This window comes from Zingiber officinale, chromosome 8B (genome assembly GCF_018446385.1).
Source record: "Zingiber officinale cultivar Zhangliang chromosome 8B, Zo_v1.1, whole genome shotgun sequence".
Taxonomy (NCBI): domain Eukaryota; kingdom Viridiplantae; phylum Streptophyta; class Magnoliopsida; order Zingiberales; family Zingiberaceae; genus Zingiber; species Zingiber officinale.
The window spans coordinates 29,211,104-29,231,654 of record NC_056001.1 but is presented as its reverse complement, the minus strand read 5'-3'; the positions used below and the strand labels follow the sequence as shown (position 1 = coordinate 29,231,654).

At 41.0% G+C, this 20,551-nt stretch overlaps 3 protein-coding genes across 3 annotated transcripts; 2 read left to right on the top strand and 1 right to left on the bottom strand.

The window, feature by feature from the left end:
* Nucleotides 1-278: 278 nt before the first annotated feature.
* On the top strand, nucleotides 279-4,247 carry LOC122016269 (protein ADP-ribosyltransferase PARP3-like). Its single transcript, XM_042573506.1, has 17 exons — nucleotides 279-435; nucleotides 503-804; nucleotides 890-1,085; nucleotides 1,161-1,271; nucleotides 1,351-1,408; nucleotides 1,483-1,552; nucleotides 1,642-1,813; nucleotides 1,891-2,024; nucleotides 2,099-2,336; nucleotides 2,411-2,538; nucleotides 2,609-2,685; nucleotides 2,753-2,913; nucleotides 2,976-3,188; nucleotides 3,255-3,357; nucleotides 3,443-3,525; nucleotides 3,590-3,928; nucleotides 4,010-4,247. Exons 1-17 carry the CDS (start codon nucleotides 430-432, stop codon nucleotides 4,070-4,072), a joined length of 2,454 nt encoding a protein of 817 aa, XP_042429440.1. The 5' UTR covers nucleotides 279-429; the 3' UTR covers nucleotides 4,073-4,247.
* A 964-nt stretch (nucleotides 4,248-5,211) lies between these two features.
* On the top strand, nucleotides 5,212-12,091 carry LOC122015198 (hippocampus abundant transcript-like protein 1). Its single transcript, XM_042571960.1, has 14 exons — nucleotides 5,212-5,568; nucleotides 5,843-5,954; nucleotides 6,340-6,452; nucleotides 6,934-7,056; nucleotides 7,148-7,320; nucleotides 7,570-7,645; nucleotides 7,776-7,862; nucleotides 9,627-9,707; nucleotides 9,785-9,817; nucleotides 9,983-10,036; nucleotides 10,238-10,279; nucleotides 11,145-11,223; nucleotides 11,320-11,390; nucleotides 11,491-12,091. The coding sequence occupies exons 1-14, from the start codon at nucleotides 5,389-5,391 to the stop codon at nucleotides 11,608-11,610; spliced, it is 1,344 nt and encodes a 447-aa protein (XP_042427894.1). The 5' UTR covers nucleotides 5,212-5,388; the 3' UTR covers nucleotides 11,611-12,091.
* A 472-nt stretch (nucleotides 12,092-12,563) lies between these two features.
* Nucleotides 12,564-15,114, bottom strand: LOC122013628 (rust resistance kinase Lr10-like). Its single transcript, XM_042569878.1, has 3 exons — nucleotides 14,183-15,114; nucleotides 13,931-14,094; nucleotides 12,564-13,853 (listed from the first exon to the last, which is right to left on the bottom strand). The coding sequence occupies exons 1-3, from the start codon at nucleotides 15,112-15,114 to the stop codon at nucleotides 12,751-12,753; spliced, it is 2,199 nt and encodes a 732-aa protein (XP_042425812.1). The 3' UTR covers nucleotides 12,564-12,750.
* Between the last annotated feature and the right edge of the window lie 5,437 nt (nucleotides 15,115-20,551).

Genomic DNA, 20,551 nt, shown 5'->3' with positions numbered 1-20,551 from the left:
TTAAAAATTAATATTTATTTATAATTTATCTCTTCCGTGTGTAGGACAGGATAATCAAGGTTATAAGATAAACCGTAAAGCTGCGTGGGGCAGGATCATGTCGCGTTGCTGGTCAGTGTTCTAAAGAGTAGTACCTATACGTCTTTTTGCCACCATCACCTGGCGTCGCGACAAAATACACGGGCACCATCGCGTGGAAGCCCAAGTTGCTTCTAGCTTCCGCAGTGCGACACCGCACCGCTGATCCTCCACCTTCCTCCGCCGACGTGTCAGCACCAGGCCGCCGGTGTACACCTGTTCGCCGCCGCTGGCGACACACAACCTCCACGACAGTTGTGACGGAGCACCCGCACTGCTTTTATCTACACCATAGCAGTCGAGCAAGAGCGTACATTTTGCACTCGGCACCGAAGGTCAAGGAGCAAAGCCATGAAGGTGCATCGTCTTCATCAATCTCATTTTCCTTTTCCGTCAATTTAGTCGTTTCGCCTCGAACTTGAAGGTCCGCGAGACAAGGTCACATAGCCGCGCATCTTCGGAGGAAGGCAGGAATCTCGACAAAGGCAAGCAGAAAGAAGATAAAGATGCCGACCAACAACAACAGCAACTGCAACAACAAGCTTCTAAGAGCAAGAAGCCGAAGGTCGAGGGCGAGAACGGTGAGTCGGCGTCGAAGATCTCCCAGGAGTTTCAAGAATTTTGTAAGGCCACGAGGAAGCATCTCTCGATAGAGGAGATGCGCAGGATACTGGAAGCCAACGAGCAAGATGCTTTTGACTCTGAGGACGCCGTCGTGCCGAGATGGTACCATGCATCGAATGAACTGAGAATTCCCGAAGTTGAATTGAAATTTCTTTACTGATCGATTTGATATATCTGCAATTAATAGCCAAGACATGATGTTCTACGGAGCGCTGGAGAAATGCCCGATCTGCCAAGGGCAGATCGACAGAACCAGCAGCAACTACGAGTGCAGAGGAGCCTACAGCGAATGGACAAGCTGCACCTACACCACCATGAACGCGCCCCGCAAAGGTCAGCCCATAAAGATCCCCGACGAGATCAGCGACAACTCCATTAAGGAGGTGAGGATAAGTTTCACATGCATTGCTTGTTCAGTTCGGCGGACGAATTAAGATTTGCTCTAACCGGAGTTGCAGTGGATGAAGAGGCAAGAGTCGGCAGGTTATCCTCTCCGGGAATTGTCATCGGCCGACAAGCCTTTGGCCGGTTTTGTGATCTCACTGTCGGGGCGGCTTTCTCGAACACATGTAAAGAAGATTCCATTATGTCTTCTCTGATTCTTCGAATTCATTGGATTAACGCGAACAACTTGTTGATTCGATATAGCAAGCATATAGAGAAGAAATCCAGAAAAATGGGGGAAGAGTCTCTCACGATGTCAACGGTATGCGAAGCTCTACTCTCCCCTGCTCAAATGGCCATGAGCTAATCGTGCTGATTGTTGCTTTCCCTTCACAGAAATTCACTGTCTAGTCGTTTCGCCGGTGGAGCGCGAGAGAGGAGGCTCAGTTCGAGTAGCGGATGCGATGTGCCATTCCTAAACTCGCCTTTGATCAAGTTCGGTATCGGCTTTACGAGTTTGATTTGAATTTGGATTTCTACCGGTGTCTGAAACAGGGAAAGGGGAATTCCCGTGGTGACTGAGAAGTGGTTGATCGACAGCATCGAGAAGAAGCAGTGGCAATCGCTGGACGCCTACGACGTCTCCGATCTCGCGCCCGAAGGGAGGGGAGTTCCGTGGGACAAGATGGATCCTGGCGAAGAAGCCATTGAATCTTTGACAGCTGAAGTAGATGCTTTCGATCTTGATTTCTCTCCTCAAACGATAAACTAAAAAAAAGCAAACTTTGGATCTCCGTTTCGCAGATCAAGCTTCACGGCAAGCGATGCGTGCACAGCGACAGCAGATTGCGGGAGCAAGGAGGAACTGTGTTCGAAAAAGATGGCGTCGTTTATAGCTGCGCCTTCTCGCAATACGATCATGGACGCGGGAACAACGAGTAGCTTTCTTCCTCGTGGTGAATTGCCATTCGTGAAGCAGAAATTTCCATTTGATCGATCTCTTCTGTTGCAGATACTGCATTCTGCAACTGGTACAAGTTCCTGGCAAGAACGTGCATCTTTACTACAAGCAAGGGCGCGCCGGAGAAGACGCGATGGCGGACGAGAGCATCGAGGAGTGGAACAGCGTCGGCGATGCGGTGCGCGAATTCACCCGCCTCTTCGAGCTGTTCACCGGCAACGAGTGCGAGCCGTGGGAAAGGGAGAAGAAGTTCCAGAAGAAGAAACTCAAATTCTACCCCGTCGACATGGTTCTTCAACGCTTCAATTTCCGTAGAAAGAATTACTGTTCGCCGGCCGGCTATTAAGCCGCTTACTGATGCAGGGTGATGGCGTCGACGTGAGGCACGGAGGGCTCGGTCTTCGGCAGCTCGGCGTCTCCGTTGCTCACTGCGAGCTCGAGCCGCTCGTCGCAAACCTGATGAAGGTGCTCTGCAGCCAAGAGATCTACAGGTTGATCTATCAACTGCTCATCTTTCCATAATCTGCAATGAAGTTTAAATTGAGATTGAATCTGATGCAGATACGCATTGATGGAGATGGGATACGACTCCCCTCATCTTCCCATGGGAATGCTTACTGATCTCCACCTAAAGAGATGTAAGCTAGCCATTGACAATGTCGATGATTCTCCACTGCAGAACTGATTTGTCTGCGTCGTCTTTAGGTGAAGAAGAGCTGCTCAAATTCAGGGAGGAGATTGAGAAGGCTAGCACATCCGAATTCGAGGCCCGTCTTCTGTGGGATGATTTCAGCAGCAAGTGGTTCACGCTCATGCACTCGACGAGGCCGTTCGGGTTGAGGAGCTACCGGGATCTCGCCGATCATGTACTTCCTTTCTAGTCTCTGTCCTGGCATTGTAACACAGCTTGAGATCGGAGAATTTGCAGGTGGCGGCGGGGTTAGAAAGGATAAGGGACGTCAATGTTGCTTCTCGCCTTGTTGAAGATGCATCCGGCCACGCAACGGTCATCGATCCGCTTTCCGACAGATACAGGAAGCTCGGCTGCTCGATCACGCCGGTGGAGAGGGAAGAGGAAGCGTACAAGATGATCGTCAAGTATCTGGAGACCACTTACGAGCCGGTGAAGGTCGGCGACATGGTAAGTCTTTCCACATCCTAGAAGAGACTTTCTGGTGAACTTACGACCGTTGATGCCTCTTTGCAGGTTTACGGCGTGTCCGTGGAGAACATCTTCTCCATTCAGTCAAGCGCCGGTCCTTCCTACGAAGAGATCAAGAGATTGCCAAACAAGATTCTGTTATGGTGTGGTATGTTTACATCAATCTACAAGAAATTGGCTTGCTCGATGATCGATCAATGATCAAAGCGCTATCAATCTTCTTCGATCTTCAGGTACTAGAACTGCAAATTTGCTTAGGCACTTGCAGAGGGGATTGCTCCCGGCGGTGTGTCAAATTCCGGTACCCGGCTACATGGTAAGCCATAACTAGTGAATTCCGGTAATGCCGATATTGATCGTTTTCGACTCAACTCAACCAGTTCGGGAGAGCAATCGTGTGCTCGGATGCATCCGCGGAGGCTGCTAGATACGGGTACACCGCCGCCGACCGTCCGGAGGGCTTCTTGCTTTTGGGCATCGTCTCTCTCGGAGAAAGGATGATCGAGATCTCCACTGTGCCTGAAGTGAGTGCGAATAAGAAGCTGGAGGAGGAGGAGGAGAAGGTGAGCGTGAAAGGGCTAGGGAAGAAGCGGCCTGAGGAATCGGAACACTTCTGGTGGGACGCCGACGTGAAGGTTCCCTGCGGGCGGCTGGTGGAGTCGGAGCACAGAGACAGCCCGCTTGAGTACAACGAGTACGCCGTTTACGATCCGAAACAGGTGCGCAGAGAGCAGAGTCGCGCGGTGCGCGCGTGCATGGCTGGCCGCTGCGTTTGCTAAATTTGGTGCGTGGTTTTGCAGGTGTGCATGCGATTCGTGGTGGCGGTAAAGTACGAAGTGGTGGCGGCTGGTGCAGAAGGATGAGTCAGGTCTTGTTTAGTGTAGGACTTTTGAAATGAGAGGTCCATTTTGGTCAACTGTTTAGCGTCTGTAAAGCTGGCAATCTTGCTGTTGTATGGGCCCTTTTAGTTGTCTCTTTATGTCAGAGTCTAGTTGTGTTTTAATGGCAGAAAGCAATAACAATTCTAATTAATACTCATCTTTGTCTCTTAGTTGTGTTTTAGTGTTATGATTAATCATTTATTTTTCCTTTTTTTAAACCTAAAATACTTTCTTTTTTTTTTTAATAAAGAAAATCTATCGAATTAAAATTAAGTAGGCTGAGTAAATTTTGATTAAATTAAATATTTCAATCGTTTTTTTAAAAATATGATTATTTTAATTTATTCGTTCATAAAATTTAAAATTTGATTATGATTTAACGGTAAATTCAAGAATCAAATTTTCAAGAATTTAATTATTCATATGGCAGTCAATTGATATATTTCTTTTATTTGTTTGATTATTCATAGAGCAGACAATTGATATATACTTTTTTATTGATTGCCGAATTTGAACTCAGATGGATTTGAGAATTAAACTTGACCGTTTTAAGATATGTTATGCTCAATTGTCAATACATGTTCATTCGGTACATTTGCCACCGCAACTAATGTAATACAGATACATCGTCATGGAGGGTGAATTGCAACCGATTTGAAAAGTGTAGGGGTAAAATGATATTTTTGTCAAACAGGGAGGCAAAGTAAAAATAATAATTACGATAAACTTTTTTGGGGGTAAATTGAATACTATAATATCACGCATCGTTTGCCACGTCATCATTCCATGTCGACGATCGCGGTAGTACGACCACACCCACTTTCTCGAGTAACCGCCGAGAACGACACGCTCGTCCACGTGCGCGGCGGCCTCATGTCCCTTCGCCATGCGTCTCGCGTGTGCTCGATGTCGTCCCTGCACACGTGGATGCCTCGGCCTCGCTGTGCTGACTCATCCGTGAGAAGTTTCGGGCCGACGTCACACCGAGCGGGATGGCGAAAGGTGCCAAGTCATCCTCACAATGTCATCCGTTTTGGTTTCATGGCTGAGTCAGCATTCGGTGGGGAAACGATCCCTCTCCGTCTTCTTTGATATAAGCTGAGTCGCGAGCACCAACTGGAAGGATAAGCAATCTCAGTCCCGAGCACCAACTGGAAGCGAGAAGAAGAAGAGACTCTCCGAATCTAATCCATCCGCGGCGCCGGCGGCGGCGTGAAAGAGATTTCAAATCGCCCCTCCGGCGGGCGCAGTGGAGCGAAGGGGGACGGGATCGTGGGAGATAAGGTTCGGGGTTGAGGATGGGAGGCAACGAAGTTAAGATTTTGCGGCCACTGGTTCACTTGCTGGTTCCTCTCTTCGTCCACTGGATTGCGGAGGAGATGACGGTATCGGTTCTGGTGGATGTCACCACCCGAGCCCTTTGCCCTGGCCAGAGCTCTTGCCCGGAGGTCATCTACATCACCGGCGTCCAACAGACGGTGATATCTCATACACTTGTTCCACTAAATTAGGGTTTCTTTTTCCGTACTTAGCTCGATTCTCGTTGACTCATTCGAAAACCCTGGAATTTTAAATAAATTTGTCTCTTTAGATTTTTAGTATCTCTACAAATTGAATGAGCGATTGCCTGGAATATGTTTGTAGTGTTTTTCTTTATTTTTTGTCACTAAGGTCAACTCCTTCAATAGACTCTAAGATCAATTAAGACGTTGATCTTGCTATTTCTTGATTAGAAATTCACTGTTTCTATAGGTTGTAGGCATATTTAAAATGGTGGTTCTTCCCCTCTTGGGTCAGCTAGCAGATGAGTATGGGCGTAAACCACTCCTTCTGATTACTATTTCCACATCCATAGTGCCATTTGGTATGATTCTTCACTTCTAATTTTCCCTATAATTCGTGTGATATATATAGGTCATTTAATTCATCTAGTCTGGCATGATCATTTACGTAAAGATTATTTAAAATTAAGCTATTTTTTTTCTTTTTCTAAAACATTATCTGCATAATCTTGTCCATTAAACATAAAGCAACAGAAGTTTAGTAAGAGCAGTAATGATATTTATTATTACTAAAATTCATTTTACATTCCATTTCAATGTCTTTGTACGATCAAAGATAACTTAAATTCTCTATCTATCTTGGATCTTGTTTCCTTTCATAATAGCCAATGTTGCCCATTTCAAGTAGATTCTTAAATAATTCGTTTTTTTCTTTTTAACATTCACTTTTGTATGCTGCAATTTCAGCCATACTTGCTTGGGATGATTCCAGGGCAGCTGTTTACGTGCACTTTGTACTTCGCACAATATCCTACATATTTAGTCAAGGAAGCATATCGTGCATTGCAATTGCTTATGCTGTAAGAGTTTCTCCTGCCTTTTATATATATTGGAAGGAATTAAGTGGATTACCTGTCTATGAATAATTTTAAGCAGCACTGACATACCTTGATTCTGCCAATTACACCTACAATATAGTGTCGATACTTTATTTCTTTAATTTATTATCATATAAAGACGAAAGGTTTCCATGAACATTAAACATACCTAAATGTGTGTGTGTAACATGAGATTCTAATAAGCCTCCCCATAAAAGGTTGATGCAAATATGTTTATGAACTCTGCTTTATGTTGCACCCTTTGTCATTAGCCTTTGATTAAGGAAAAAATGCTGCAAAAGAACATACACTTCTACCAAATATTTCATACCGTGTCCTCACCAGTTTCCCCTTAAACCATTTATTAACAAATACTTCATATGTCTTGGTTCATGATTTTTTACGTATGTCTTCTTGATTAATGAATACAATCACTTAAATTTATATTTCAACATTAATCTAGGCTGATGTCATTGAGGTTGGCAAGAGATCTGTAGCATTTGGTTGGATTACTGGGCTTTTCTCTGCCGCTCATGTGCTGGGAAACATCTTAGCACGTTTTCTACCTGAAGAATGGATATTTGAGGCATGTTCTAGACAATATTTATAAAATCTGTCCTTTATCAACACTGAAATACATCTCATTCATGTGTCATCTTATTGTTTGATGCATGTAGGTGTCAATTTGTTTGTTGGTTTGCTCCACAATATACATGAAAGTATTTCTCATTGAGACTCTCAGGGCTGCTCCAAGACAAAGTGATAACAGATCATGTTCAACCATTTTTCTCAATGTGATCATAGAACGTTGGAACTCAATAAAAGATACTATTTTTGTCTTTCGCAATAGGTAAATTTTTATCAGTTGACTATGATTTTAAAAATGAGTTTTTGCAGTTTACCTTCTTTAGCATACCTGTTAAGCTTGTGCACTGTTTTCTTAGAATTGGTCAAAAGGAACTGATTTCATCTATCTATCCTGAGTGCATTGTTCAATTCACTTTGCAACATAAATTTCAAGCTTTTGTTGTAGTAGGTATCTTAGTGGAAAGATGATACTGTTATGTTTCGCTAACTAGAGTATCCAAAAAATATGTAGTGAAACTCTCAAGCGCATCTCATTAATCTCCTTCTTCTATGAACTGGGAATGTCTGGCATCAGTAGCATCTTGCTGGTATAAATCTCACACTTTTCTTTACTTGTACAGTAGATTTTTGTTATTGAATTCTTAATTTTAAGTTCTTTTGTTGTTGTTCTCACGTCCTAAATCCCAATGCGTGGAACTTACATAAGTCTGCCTGCAGTACTATCTTAAGGCGGCCTTTGGATTCAACAAAAACCAGTTCTCAGAGATCCTATTGATGGTTAGCTTTGGATCTATATTTTCTCAGGTACTGTGACAAGTGATAAATCGCTCCCTGCGTTCCTAAATTATGTCATACATAATGGATAATTCCTGTTATTTGTATCATTCTTATCTGTTACTATACTGAATTCTCTTCCTCCTTTTTAGTATTGTAAATGGTAGTAGGTGGTACCGGGGCGGTTAGTGACTGCCTATCGTTTCGGCTGCCTAAGCGGTACTTATGCAGTGTCTAGATGGTTGACTATTTTTTACTTTTTTTATACATGGTATTATAAATAATTATTATTCTTTATAATATTTACTTTTAATCAAATATATTGATTAAAAATTAAATATTTAATCTAAATATTTAAAATATATATATATTAAATTAATAGGATAATTTAATTAGGTTTTAATTAAGTCTATTTAAATTATCCCAATCCTAGAAGTAATTTAATTAAATCCTAGCTGACAACTTACCCGTGTACTCTGTTTCAATCGGATGATGAGCTTGGCACATTATCGGGACCGTGCGACGAGTTCGAATGTGTCACTGGGCATGAGCAATGTGTCGAGGCCTATTGTCGGGTCTGGGTGACGGCTCCGGGCCCGTCGTCGAGCTTGGGCGATGCGTCCAGGCTTGCGCGACGTGTATAGAAGCGTCCTAGGGCCCGAAAGCCACCTTCGAGCTCGCGCAACACATCTGAACTCGTCGTCGGGCCCAAGCCATGCATCCGGGCATGTCGCGGTGGCGAAACGACAGTAGCGGTGACTCCAGGCGCAGGAGTGGTAGAAAAAGGTGAGTTACTGCCTAAAGCACTACCTTAGCCTGAGATGATGTGGTTGATACCCGCCTCCCGCCTAGGCGGTCGTCTCGACCGCCGTTTAGAACATTACTCCTTTTGCTAGTTAAGAGTCAAATTTCACATGTCAATTAAGAAAGAATCCACTTGTTGCAATTTCACCCCGTTAGTATTCATTTTTCCTATGTATTAAACTGTGAAGCATTCCTGTGTAAGAGTTATGCAAATGTTAACTCATATTGTGGTTAGAAGACAAACAACTAGCCAAGGGCAACCAAGGGATGCTAAGCTACGGCGCATTTATAAAAAATTTTCCTTCAAATAGGACGCGCAGCCAAGGGATGCTAAGCTTCTGGGTCGTCCGCCACGAGTGCTTTCCAATTTACCCGAATGACCGATGGGAAACTTTCGTGGAGTCAGGCTCGTCCCAAGTTCGACAATAATTGATTTGGTTAATCATTTTTTCCAATCACATTTTAAACCAACCCTAGGGCATAGCCGAACTGGTAATCATATGATAGATTTGAAGCATGGAGCAAGGTTGAATCCCGATGAAGTTGGTGAAAATTGCCCTCCCACATGGGGGCTTGCTCGGTATCCAATTAAAGGGTTGTAAATGAATCGAACGTTCATTAACAAGTTTGGTATTTGACTTGATAAGAATTTATTTTTGTTAATTTAATACACACAAGATCGATTAAATAAATAAGTCAGGATGATGCATTTTACCTTTTTATATTATTACATTTTAAACCAAGAAGATAACTGGCACTTTTATTGATGCAGAATAATTATCTGGACATCAACAAATACCAATCAAATATCAGTGTGAATATTTTAAGTGTTACTTTCATTCAGGTGTCCCAAAAGTGTTCGCAGTGGGTTACTGAATTTTTTTTTTCTATTACGTCAGTAATCAGTGATTGATTGTAGAATGATAATGTATTATCTTAACAACCTTAAATGTGCTTGATATGTGAATTTGCTGACTTCTTTTATTTCAGATCTTGGTTCTTCCTTTTATCAATGCTATTATGGGAGAAAAGGGTGTACTTTGTCTTGCTTTGATTTCTTCAATAGCTTATGTCAGTTAAACTTCTCAGATCTACTTTTATAATTTTTTTCTTTATATATCCAGTGCTAATGCATATTCTCTCTGCAGAGTGTACTTTATGGCATTGCATGGGCTCGTTGGGTATGCTTTTATCAGAATTAATGCCAACCTATGTTTTCTTTCTCAAATTGGATTTCCAAACCATGAACTGCATCAAGATTTATGACTTACGAGTACTTAGTACTTAGAGTAGATATGAACATGCTGTTCGAGGCATATTTAGTTCTAATTACATAATTTCTACAGGTTCCTTACCTTAGTGCATCATTTGGAGTCATCTATGTTCTTGTTAAACCATCTGTAAGTAACTCGCCGCCTGCTAAGTTTATTGTTCCTTAAGGCTTGAACTCAATATGTGTACTAAAGAAACTGACAACTTTACATGCAACACCTATATCAATGGGTCATCATTATAAGTTAAACAAGGATCAGAAATGACATGGTAGATAGTTTCATTTTGTACTTTTAACCAATGCTAAGCTGAGATCTCCTTATTGGCAGACTTTTGCTATTATTTCAAAGGCGGCTATTTCAAGTGATCAGGTATTCCCTCAATCTCTTTGGCATTCGTCTAGCATTGGCAAGTCGGTTGATCTAAATAATCTATTCCATGTAACTTCATTACTCGGTGATACTAAGTTTTATTTCTGTTATCTGACTGACTATTAATTTCATTACCTAGTTTCAATTGTTCCTTCTATTCTCATTTATAACTTCTTGTTCTTTGCTCGTCTTCTTTCCTCTTCATCATTTCTCTATCCAGTTCTTTATTACATTTCCAATTGCTTATGGTACCACACCCATCAATCTCCGTTGCTAGTTAGTTACTTAAACTGTCAGTATCACAACTTCAGATGCAGTGGGTCTAACAAATTTGAAATGATATTAGTGCTCGCGCAAAGACATGAAACTCAGCAGCACTTTCGAAACCTGCCTCATAGACTTTTTCAAGTCCATAAGTTACCTTCCAAAACTTATAAAGCTTGCAACTCCCCTGAGCCATATACCTTGAAGGTTGCTCTATACAAAACAACAAAAAAATGATCTTAGATTGGTGTTAGGTAGGAAAACATGCAAAATTATTCGATCAACTGAATGTCGGTTGATATCAGCAGGGCATGCATGGTTTTGGGTTGGGAGGAATAAATTCCCTCCTATTTCTATTCTAGCCAATCTGTGATCTTGTTCATTTGATTCTAACCAACAATTATGCTGGGGATCTTCGGTTCTTTTTTAGGATCGAAGTCTCAAAATCTAAATTTAGAAGTGTAAAAATGGTTTAACAGTTGTGCAAATTCATGCAGTAAAAGAAAATTTGGTGAACGGATCAGTCTCATTGCTAACAAATTCTCTCTGATTGTAAGGGAAGAAAATGTTGTTTTCCTGCTCACTATCGATAATATCACAGGGAAAAGCACAAGGACTGATTGCTGGTGTGCAATCCATTGCAAGTTTGCTGTCGCCTATTGTAATGAGCCCACTGACATGTAAGTAGAACACTTGATTCAGATTTATAGGCAGCATAACCTCAATTGCTTCTTCTAACTAAATCATCGAATCTTTCCAATATTTGATTCCTTCAGCTCTTTTTATTTCAAGTGATGCCCCTTTCGATTTCAAAGGTTTCAGCATCCTTGTTGCTTCAATCTCTATGGTATGTTTCTTTCATCATATAACACTCAACATTTGACTAGCAATTCCAACATAAAACTTCACCATGAGATACACTCGATTACTTTTATCATAATAAATAGGTCATTTCGCTTGGCCACGCTTGTATGCTTAACCTTGAACGTCCCGATAAAGCAACTGCTAACAACAAAAGGCCATGCGGTGAAGAAGCTATCGAAGCGCCTCTTATAGCACAGCCTTGAGATGCTCTTGTGTAGTAGTAAACCTTCGGCATTGCGGTGTGAAAAATATAAATAAACGTGTGCTTCCTATGCTCGTAGACTCGAAGAAACTAAGATTATATCAGCAGCATAAAGAGAAGATCTGATTTTGATTGCATGGATGAGCCAAAAGAATGTAGAGAGTAGTGTAAAAAAGATGGAGCTATGAAGTAGGCTTGTATAGAAATTAGGTAAAATGCTTAGCAATTATGTAAATGATTAATTGGAACAACTCGAGCTAATTCATCCCATTGTCAAATGCTAATATGTCATTTACTTCCATGTCGATAATCCAATTACCGTCTAGAAGATATTTGACGACATAGTATGTATTGAAAAGTTGTTACTTTGTGATCAAAAGATCACGACTTCGAATATTGGAAACAGCCTCTTGTAAAAAGCAGAGTAAGATTACGTACAATGGATCCTTTCTCGGGACCTCGCATAGCGAAAGATTTATTTACCGGGTTGTTCTTTTTAGTATGTATTGGAAAATCATTTGAGCACACAAGATGTACGGATTTCTCTCAATTATGATGTTATTTTAATTGTAAATCTATCAGAATATTACATCTTAATTTTGTTAAGTTGATAATCATGAAGGGTGCTTTTATGTAATGCTCTTTAAACATGAATTCATAAAGACAGTTCAGGTTGTTGTTATGCGAAAAGAAAGTACAAGGGGCATTCTATGCATGTTACCATTTTTTTATTATTCTGTAAATTTTTCAGACTTAATTCAGATATTATGAGAACTATTGTTCACTCAAATGATTTTTCAAAAGAGAAATAAAAGCCACAATTTTACTGACAAAATCAAGAAAACTTAATTAAACCACAGAAAATGAGTTTTTCAATGGAAACATAAAAGATAACAACATCAACAGCAACGCATCTTTCTTATCTAAGCTAAAACTAAACAATTAGAAAACATATAATTAAACTGAATATGAGTTTACTATAAATACATTTCAAAAGGAATTATAACAAAGTTTGTAAACCCAAAACAAGGTTCTTATACTTTTAAGTAACAACACCCTTAGCTGAAAGTAAAGACTTAACTTACGGACGATAACATTAAGAGATATACAAAGACACATCCAAATGACAAACAATGATTTCTCATTCTGAAATGCTTTCTAACTCGATGGTTGTCGAATTTGAGCAAGGCTCACCTATTGGAATTGTATCGGTCGAGGAATGAAACGGCTTGGGTGGCAACGGTAAAGTCTCAACATCAGTTTCTAGCATCTCTAATACTCTACTCATTGTCGGCCGATCGTATGATGTAGTTTGAATGCACCACAATCCAATTAAGGCCAACTTTTTCTCCAAAGATTCTATCTCAAATGTGTTATCTAGTCGTGCCTCATCTAATTGAGAGAGTTTGTCATAAATCCAAGAGGGATAGTAAACTTGGCTTGAATTCTCCATGTGAGGATTTACATTCCTCCTCTTTCCTGCCATTTCCAATAGCAACATTCCAAAGCTATACACATCGGCCTTGTAAGATATAACTCCAAAGCTTCTAGATATTAGTTCAGGAGCTATGTATCCTATTGTTCCTCTTGCGACACTAACCGACACAAGAGCTTTGTTCCTCGGGTATAATTTTGCCAATCCAAAATCTGCGATCTTTGGATTGAAATTACGATCGAGCAGAATATTATGAGGCTTGATGTCGAAGTGTAAAATTTGCATCTCGCATCCCCTATGCAAGTAATCGATGCCTCTTGCAATACCAGTGGCAATCTCAATGAGTTTGTTTGAGGTAAACATATTGCTTGTTCTGTTGGCAAAAATATACTTATCAAGCGAGCCATTAACCATGTACTCATAGACCAATGCTCTTTTGGAATCTTCAGCACAAAATCCAACTAGTCTCACCACATGAACATGATGAATCTTTCCGATAGTTGAAACTTCATTGATGAAGTCGTCGCCATTCAATTTGGAATCCCCCAACAATTTGACAGCGACAAGAACACCACCAGGGAGCTCTCCTTTGAACACGGATCCAAATCCTCCTTGTCCCAACTTATCTCTAAAATGCCTTGTGATCGCGACTATTTCAGAGTAGGCATATCTCTTCGGCACTAATACTTGATGGTTACGAAGAAACCTCTCTACGATATCAATCTCCCCTTTAGCGAGCCATAGTTTGTAGGCAAGGAAGATTAAAACTATCATGGGCGCGAGCAGATACCGACCGAGCAGCATTAGAGCTGAATTAGAAGCACAAAGACATAAGTACTGTGAGTGACATAGAAATATAAAATAGCTAGAGTTGCTAGCTACATACCTATCAAGATAAGCACAATCTGAGTTGATATCTCTGCAACCGTTATCAGTTTAAAACTCCTGCTGGAGTAACCAAAGTAACTCTTCGCGCAGTCGAAAAATCGTATCTCGCCTCTAATTAAGTAGGAAACAACAGAGCGTACCGAGTAGTGATGATGCGAGAATCTACAATAAATAAACAGATTTGATCAACAGATTATTGAGGTTTCTCGTAAGGGATGCTTGTGATTGTTTCCAGAGGTATGGCAGGCACCTTAAAAAAGTCTCATTTAGACACCTACGAATAACCACGGATAGGGAGGGAGGACGGATTGTGTAACAACGGAACCCCTTTTGTAGGATTGAATGCACTTCAGCTGCAGAAATATTCTTCATAAGAGAAGGGTACGACAAGGAAGAATCGACAAGCACGGGAACACAAGCCAAAGGTTTGCATGAGGATTGGAGGTGTCGTAGTTCGTATGCCCACCGTCCAACTACGACATAGGTAAAACTGCTGTCGCTGTGGCTGCTCAGGCAAGGTACAGGTACGTAACTGCTAGCATGGATTTCTTTAGTGCAATTCATGAAACAAGCTGTCTGATCTTCGAAAATGAACTCGCCGTGCGTATCCAATTGCAGTAAAGTTTGAGAGGGGAGATGACAGGTTCCGTTGACCGAGAAATTAGGATCCACTAGAGACAATCCAATCATTTCGTCATAGTAGTGTTCACGATCCACTTGGGTAACGTAGTAGTCTGCAGCACCGATGTGGATGACGGCTTCGTCGCCGGCGCAGTTGAGCTCGTAAGCTGGTCTTCCACATCTGGAGGGATCGCCTTTCCGGCGGAAAGGGTGGCTGAGGTTATGGAGCCGACCACAAGAAAAGGAAGGGCAGTGAGAGCCTGCAGCTTCTCCAAAGTTGGAGAAGACGAAAAGAAGGGAGAACAGAGAAGAGTAGAGATAAGGATTCTTCTCCTCCTCCATGATCATCACTGGAAGGGAAGGGGAAAAAAACTGGAAAAGTGATTGGAATATAAAAGGAAAGCAAAAGATAGAGAGAGAGAGGAGAGATTGAAGTGAATTCATTGAATTAGCATGGATGCCCGCTTGTTGGAAATTTGGCACCCACTTGTTCGTCCATGGACTTCCTGCAAAGCAGAGCAAAGCAACGCAGAGTGATGTGACGATAAAGAAGGATTCCATTAAAAGTAGGTCAAACGTAAAAAAAGTCAGTCGACGTGTAGATTGAGGTTAAAAATGGTCAAAGAGGTTCGGTTGGCCGGCCAGCCGAGTCAGATAATCAGACGAATGTGAGGGCCGATCGGCCCAAAAAGGATATCGAACGGTCCAGAAAAAGTATTGAATGGCTCGCCTAATGTCAACAGACGAAGTCAAGAGGTAAACGACAAGCCACAGCGAGCTTGTTTCGCCGATAGGAGAACACGGTTGGTCGGATGAAGATAATCAATGATAGTCGAGAAACAAGGAAGGAAACGTGCCGACAGATTCGAGGGACACAGCCGAGTGGGGGTGCCCTTGCCGAGCGAAATCCGATCGGCTTGCACCGAGATCCACCTAAGTATCTCGTTGTATCTTTTTCGGGATGTGCACCACTAACAAAGAAGCATGTTCCGCAAGCAAATGATACTTGGAAACTTCCAGTCTGTCATATCGGAGATATAAATGTTTGCTCAAGAAAAGGTGTCAGGAACACTTTTTGATTTGTCTTTTCATAGGACACTCGGAAAAATATGTGCATGTTTTGAGATACGTGCACAGACACTACAATGACGTTATAAAAGGATTCCCATTTATAGAAGGAAGTATGTTCAACTTCATCATGCTATATGCTCTTTTGTTACAATTTTTCTACTATTTTCTATATCATCGAAAACTGATTTAAGTGTTAGAGGGTCAACACCGAGAATCTCTTCCCAGCCCAACATTGACACTTTTGTATTGCAAAAACACACGAAGTATACACTATATTAAACTTCCAACTCACATTCTTAATTTTTCATTTTCTCTACTTTCAAACGGAACACAAAGCAAAGCAATCGGAGGGAATGACAAGAGCAACTTGTCTCTAGAAATTCCAATTCCACTCCAACTCCAACGTGAAACTGCAAATGAAACTTCGCCGTTAGGTATATACTTGATTACTGACAAAAAATAGGTAGTAGTAGTAGTAGTATAGTTGGAGTATATGAGAGGGTGTCGGGCTGCTAATGATCTGATCAAGCTCAAGGTGATTTCAGTAGCATTGGCATGGGCCTGCGAGAGTTGTGATGTGCCAAGAAGCGCTGGCCGACCTATGACGTGGGCTAAGGCGACCTAATTTTATCGGTCATTTCAAATAATAATAATAATCTCTGATATTAAAATTATTAAAAAATATATATTTCTTTCGGCTACGATGATTTTAACTCTCACTTGGCTATCAGAATTGATAAACTCTAGTACTTAAATCTGGAGGTCTAGAGTTCGAATCTTGAGGGAGACAAAAATTTACTCGCCAGGGGTAGAAAGTCCTAGTAAGTAACGGCACGGCCAAGGGTCGTCGGTCGACGACATGAGAAGTCGCCAAATGGACCGACGACATAAGCGCCGTCAGTTGAGCCGCCGTAAGGACCGCCCAAGAGGCCAAAGGGTCGGGTCGTTACAATAAAAAGGCGCAGCCCAACTGGCGGCCCTTATGTCGTCGGCCCATTTAACGACCTCTCATGTCGTCGACCGACGACTCTTTGGCCGTACCGTTACTCACTAGGACTTTCCACCCCTGACAGTGAATTTTTGTCTTCCCCAGGATTCGAACTCTAGACCTCCAGACTAAATAGTAGAGTTTATGAATCCTGCTAGCCAAGGTCACCCAAGAGGTCAAAGGGTCGGATCATTTCAATAAACTTTTAGTGACAAGGGGTCTAAAAATAACAACCCAAATTGATATGAGGATGTAATTCCGTTGTATTGTCAGAATCCATATTGTATATTTGAAATATATTGACTTCTTTGCTTCTCTCGTGGTACAATCCTCTTCCCGCTGAACTCCCTTTCTCCTCGATCCACATGAAAAGAACACAACCCAAAAGCACATCACCAAAGCTTCAATGAACTTTTCCCTTGATTGTGGTGGACGATGGCAGTTGCAGAGGAGATGAAAGAGTGAGCCAACTGGCGATGGTGGAAGGAGTGGGCGTCGGTCGTTGGTGAGGGAGGAGGAAGGTGCAGGTGTTGGGTGTGTTGGTGGGGGCTGCAGAATGTGGCGTGCGATCCCCTCTGTCTGTTTTTCTCCTCGTCAGCTTTGGCTGTGTTTTCCTTGAACCGGCCGATGGACTCTTCAAGTTGTGAATCTCCTATGGATGGTGAACCTGACCAAGATTAACCAAGCTCTCTTTAAGATTGTTTTAGCTTGGCTCGAGCCCATGACTCATCTTTAATTCCCTATAAAATCATATTTTTATTGTGAGAATTAATACCATAAATGTAGAAAAAATACAATAAAGTCCGAAATAGATTCCTACTCATAAACATGATATAAACACGAAGTTAAGCATATGAAAGATTAAAAACATCAAGTATATAAGCTAAAATAATTCATCAAAATACTAGTTATTAGTTGTGTCACTCGAGTGGCAGCTAACTTGTCACCAAATTGAAGGAAAGGTTGGTAGCTTGCCTCATCCGAAACCATGATATTTTCGCCTAGTCACTACACAAAGTTAGCGAGGTGTCACCCACATTGGTGGAGCATCATCTTAATATTCTCCCAAAATCCAAGCTCATTAAACTAAAGAAGTGATACTTGGCTTCTGAACAAGATAAAGAAATCTAAGCGAAAGTGTCCAAACTTCTTGAAACAAAGCATATTCGGGAAGTTCAGTTCCTTTCTTGGCTAGTAAATATAGTGTTAGTGCCCAAGCCACGAGGCAAATGGTGCTATCCTCTTCTCTGGATAGACCAACTTGTGGATTCAACAGCTGGCTATGAATTTATTTGTATGTTGATGTGTATCAAGGGTATCATCAAATCCTATTAGCAGTAGAAGATCAAGAAAAGGTCAGTTTTATCACATCTACGGAGACTTTTTGTTAAATTGTTATATCATTCGGACTAACGAATACAAAAGTGACATATCATTAGTTATGGATCGAGTTTTTAAGCAAAAAATAGGTCGAAACATGGAGATCTACGTTGATGACATCCTCATCAAGTCAATTCGAGTTGACACTTTGATCAGTGACATCGAAGAAACTTGCAACACTCCAAGGAGGTTTGGCCTCAAGTTAGACCTCACCAAGTACTAGTTTAGAGTCTGGAGTGGTCGCTTCCTTGGTTACTTCATCACTGAGAAAGGAATAGAGATCAATCCAGAGAAAGTTCAAATCTTACAGAACATGACATCCCTATAAAATGCCAAGGAGGTACAAAGATTGGTCGGGAGATGTTAGGACCGAAGAAATTTAGATATCTTTACAATTGTATGATATTATCCACTTTAGGCTTAAATCCTCATGTTTTTATTTTTAGATTTTATCCAAAAGGTCTCATACCAATAGAAGTAATTTTCCCTTATAAGCTCATTATTTTTCCCATGTGTTTTCAATGTGAAACTTTGTTTGTAACTTTGTAACCCCAATAATTTTCCCCTCAAATGAAGAACCACAGGGCCCTGCTCAAGCGAAAAGTTTATCCATTTGACGTCCGATCCTTGACCCTCTAGGTCTTCTTGCCCCTCGATCTAATCGACCCACTAGGACTTCTTTGTCTCTCAGTCCAACTGACTTACTATGTCTTCCTTGCCTAGTCATATCCAAGACTTCTCTACCTGGCTATCCATCAAGACTTTCTGCCTGGTGTTTACTCCTCTTGATCTTTGAAATTAACAGTCTTAGGTAACTACCTTTTACGATCTTTTAAGTGTGATTGGGAATTGTTTGGGGGAATGAGACTTTAGTTGTTTTCTATATTTGCCTGAGACATGCAAAAATAAGTGTGGAATAGTTGATACTGGTATTTTTATGTATTATTTTAGCTCTTATACTTGACATTTTTACCATCTCGTACGGTAAATTTGGTGTTTATATCATGTTTTATGAGTAGAAATTTATTGTAGATTTAATTATAAATTGTTGGATCGTAATAAACGAGAGGAAGGTGAATCTCATTCGATTAAAATCTTTTCTTTTAAATGTAAATCAAAGTGTAGCAGAAAGAAATAAACACAAGAACACATTTCCCCTTTTTTACTTAGTTCGCAGTCCACCAACTACTACTCTAAGGCCCACGACCTTTGATCATTTTCATTGGATAATCCACTAAATTCTTGAATTGTACAGATATATGATATGAATAGTTACAATGCAAGTACAGAAATAAAATATTCCGACAATGAAGATTAAGTCTTAGGCGTAGGTTGTCAGATGATCTCTCGGTGTAGTTAGTAGTAAAACTTGCACGCGCAGCAACAACAAAGATAAAGCAGTGAGTGTGATTGAAATGAATTTGTTGCTTCTCAGCTCGGATGAATGAAAACACGTTTTGTCGACTGAACCAACCATCCGTCGACTAAACCTCCACATCTTTCCTTCTTTACTTTGATCAGATCAGTCTGATCCCGTAAATTACACGGTTTGGTCTACCAATCTAGCTGATCAGTCGACCGGACCTGAATCTACCTTTTCTACGTTGATTCGATCTGATCTTTATCGTTGTCAAAATTGGATCGATCAACTGATCCAAGCTTTTAGTCGATTGATAACACTGTGTTTCCAAATTTATAGAACATGATCTTATCTATGCCACACTAGCCAGATCCATTGACTAAACCTCTTGTTTGGTTGATCGAACCCTCGGTCAACTCAAACTTTATTCAATCTATAAAACAAAGTTAGCATAATAATAATATAATAATAGTTCTGTAAAACAAAGTTAGATAGAGATATAATTGCATGAATGAGACAATTAAGACTATCTTGATATCAACTTAGAAACCTCCTGGTTTATTTAGTTAGATCAATACCTAAGGTTTTTTCCTACCGGTACACGACCTCATTGCACTCCCTCCAGGAGCTTAGCTTAACTCCCCTGCTAAACATTGGGTCTTCCAGACCTGTTTGGATTTTAATCGCTCAACATCGGATTGGCCTGCCAGAGCTTTCACTTGATTTGATATTGGATCCTCTAGACCTATCAAATCCACCTGCCAGATGTCAGGTTCACTTGACCTATTTGGACTTCCTGCCTAGTTCCACAACCTGCTTAATTAGACTTTGCTTGCCTATAGACCTGACCATGGTTTGGAGCTGATGGTTCGACGGTTCGAAACCGTTAGCTCAACATTTTCTGGCATGTCAACCCTTAACCTTAACCTCCTAAGACAGTTACGATTCACGGTTCAACACAGTTCAAGATTATTATATTAAAAAAATTAAAAATTAAAGTTTATTTACAAAAGTGCTTGCACTTATTTAAGTTGCCTACATACCCCCTTAGGGTATAAGGGAATCAAATGTCATGTAGTTCTTTTATATTTTTACCCTTTTATATTGTCACTTACTTTCATTTCCCGTTCTTGTTGTATTTGTTCCTTCAGTATCAAAATCTTTAATTTTGTCATCTAAAAGTTACATTCCTTGGATTC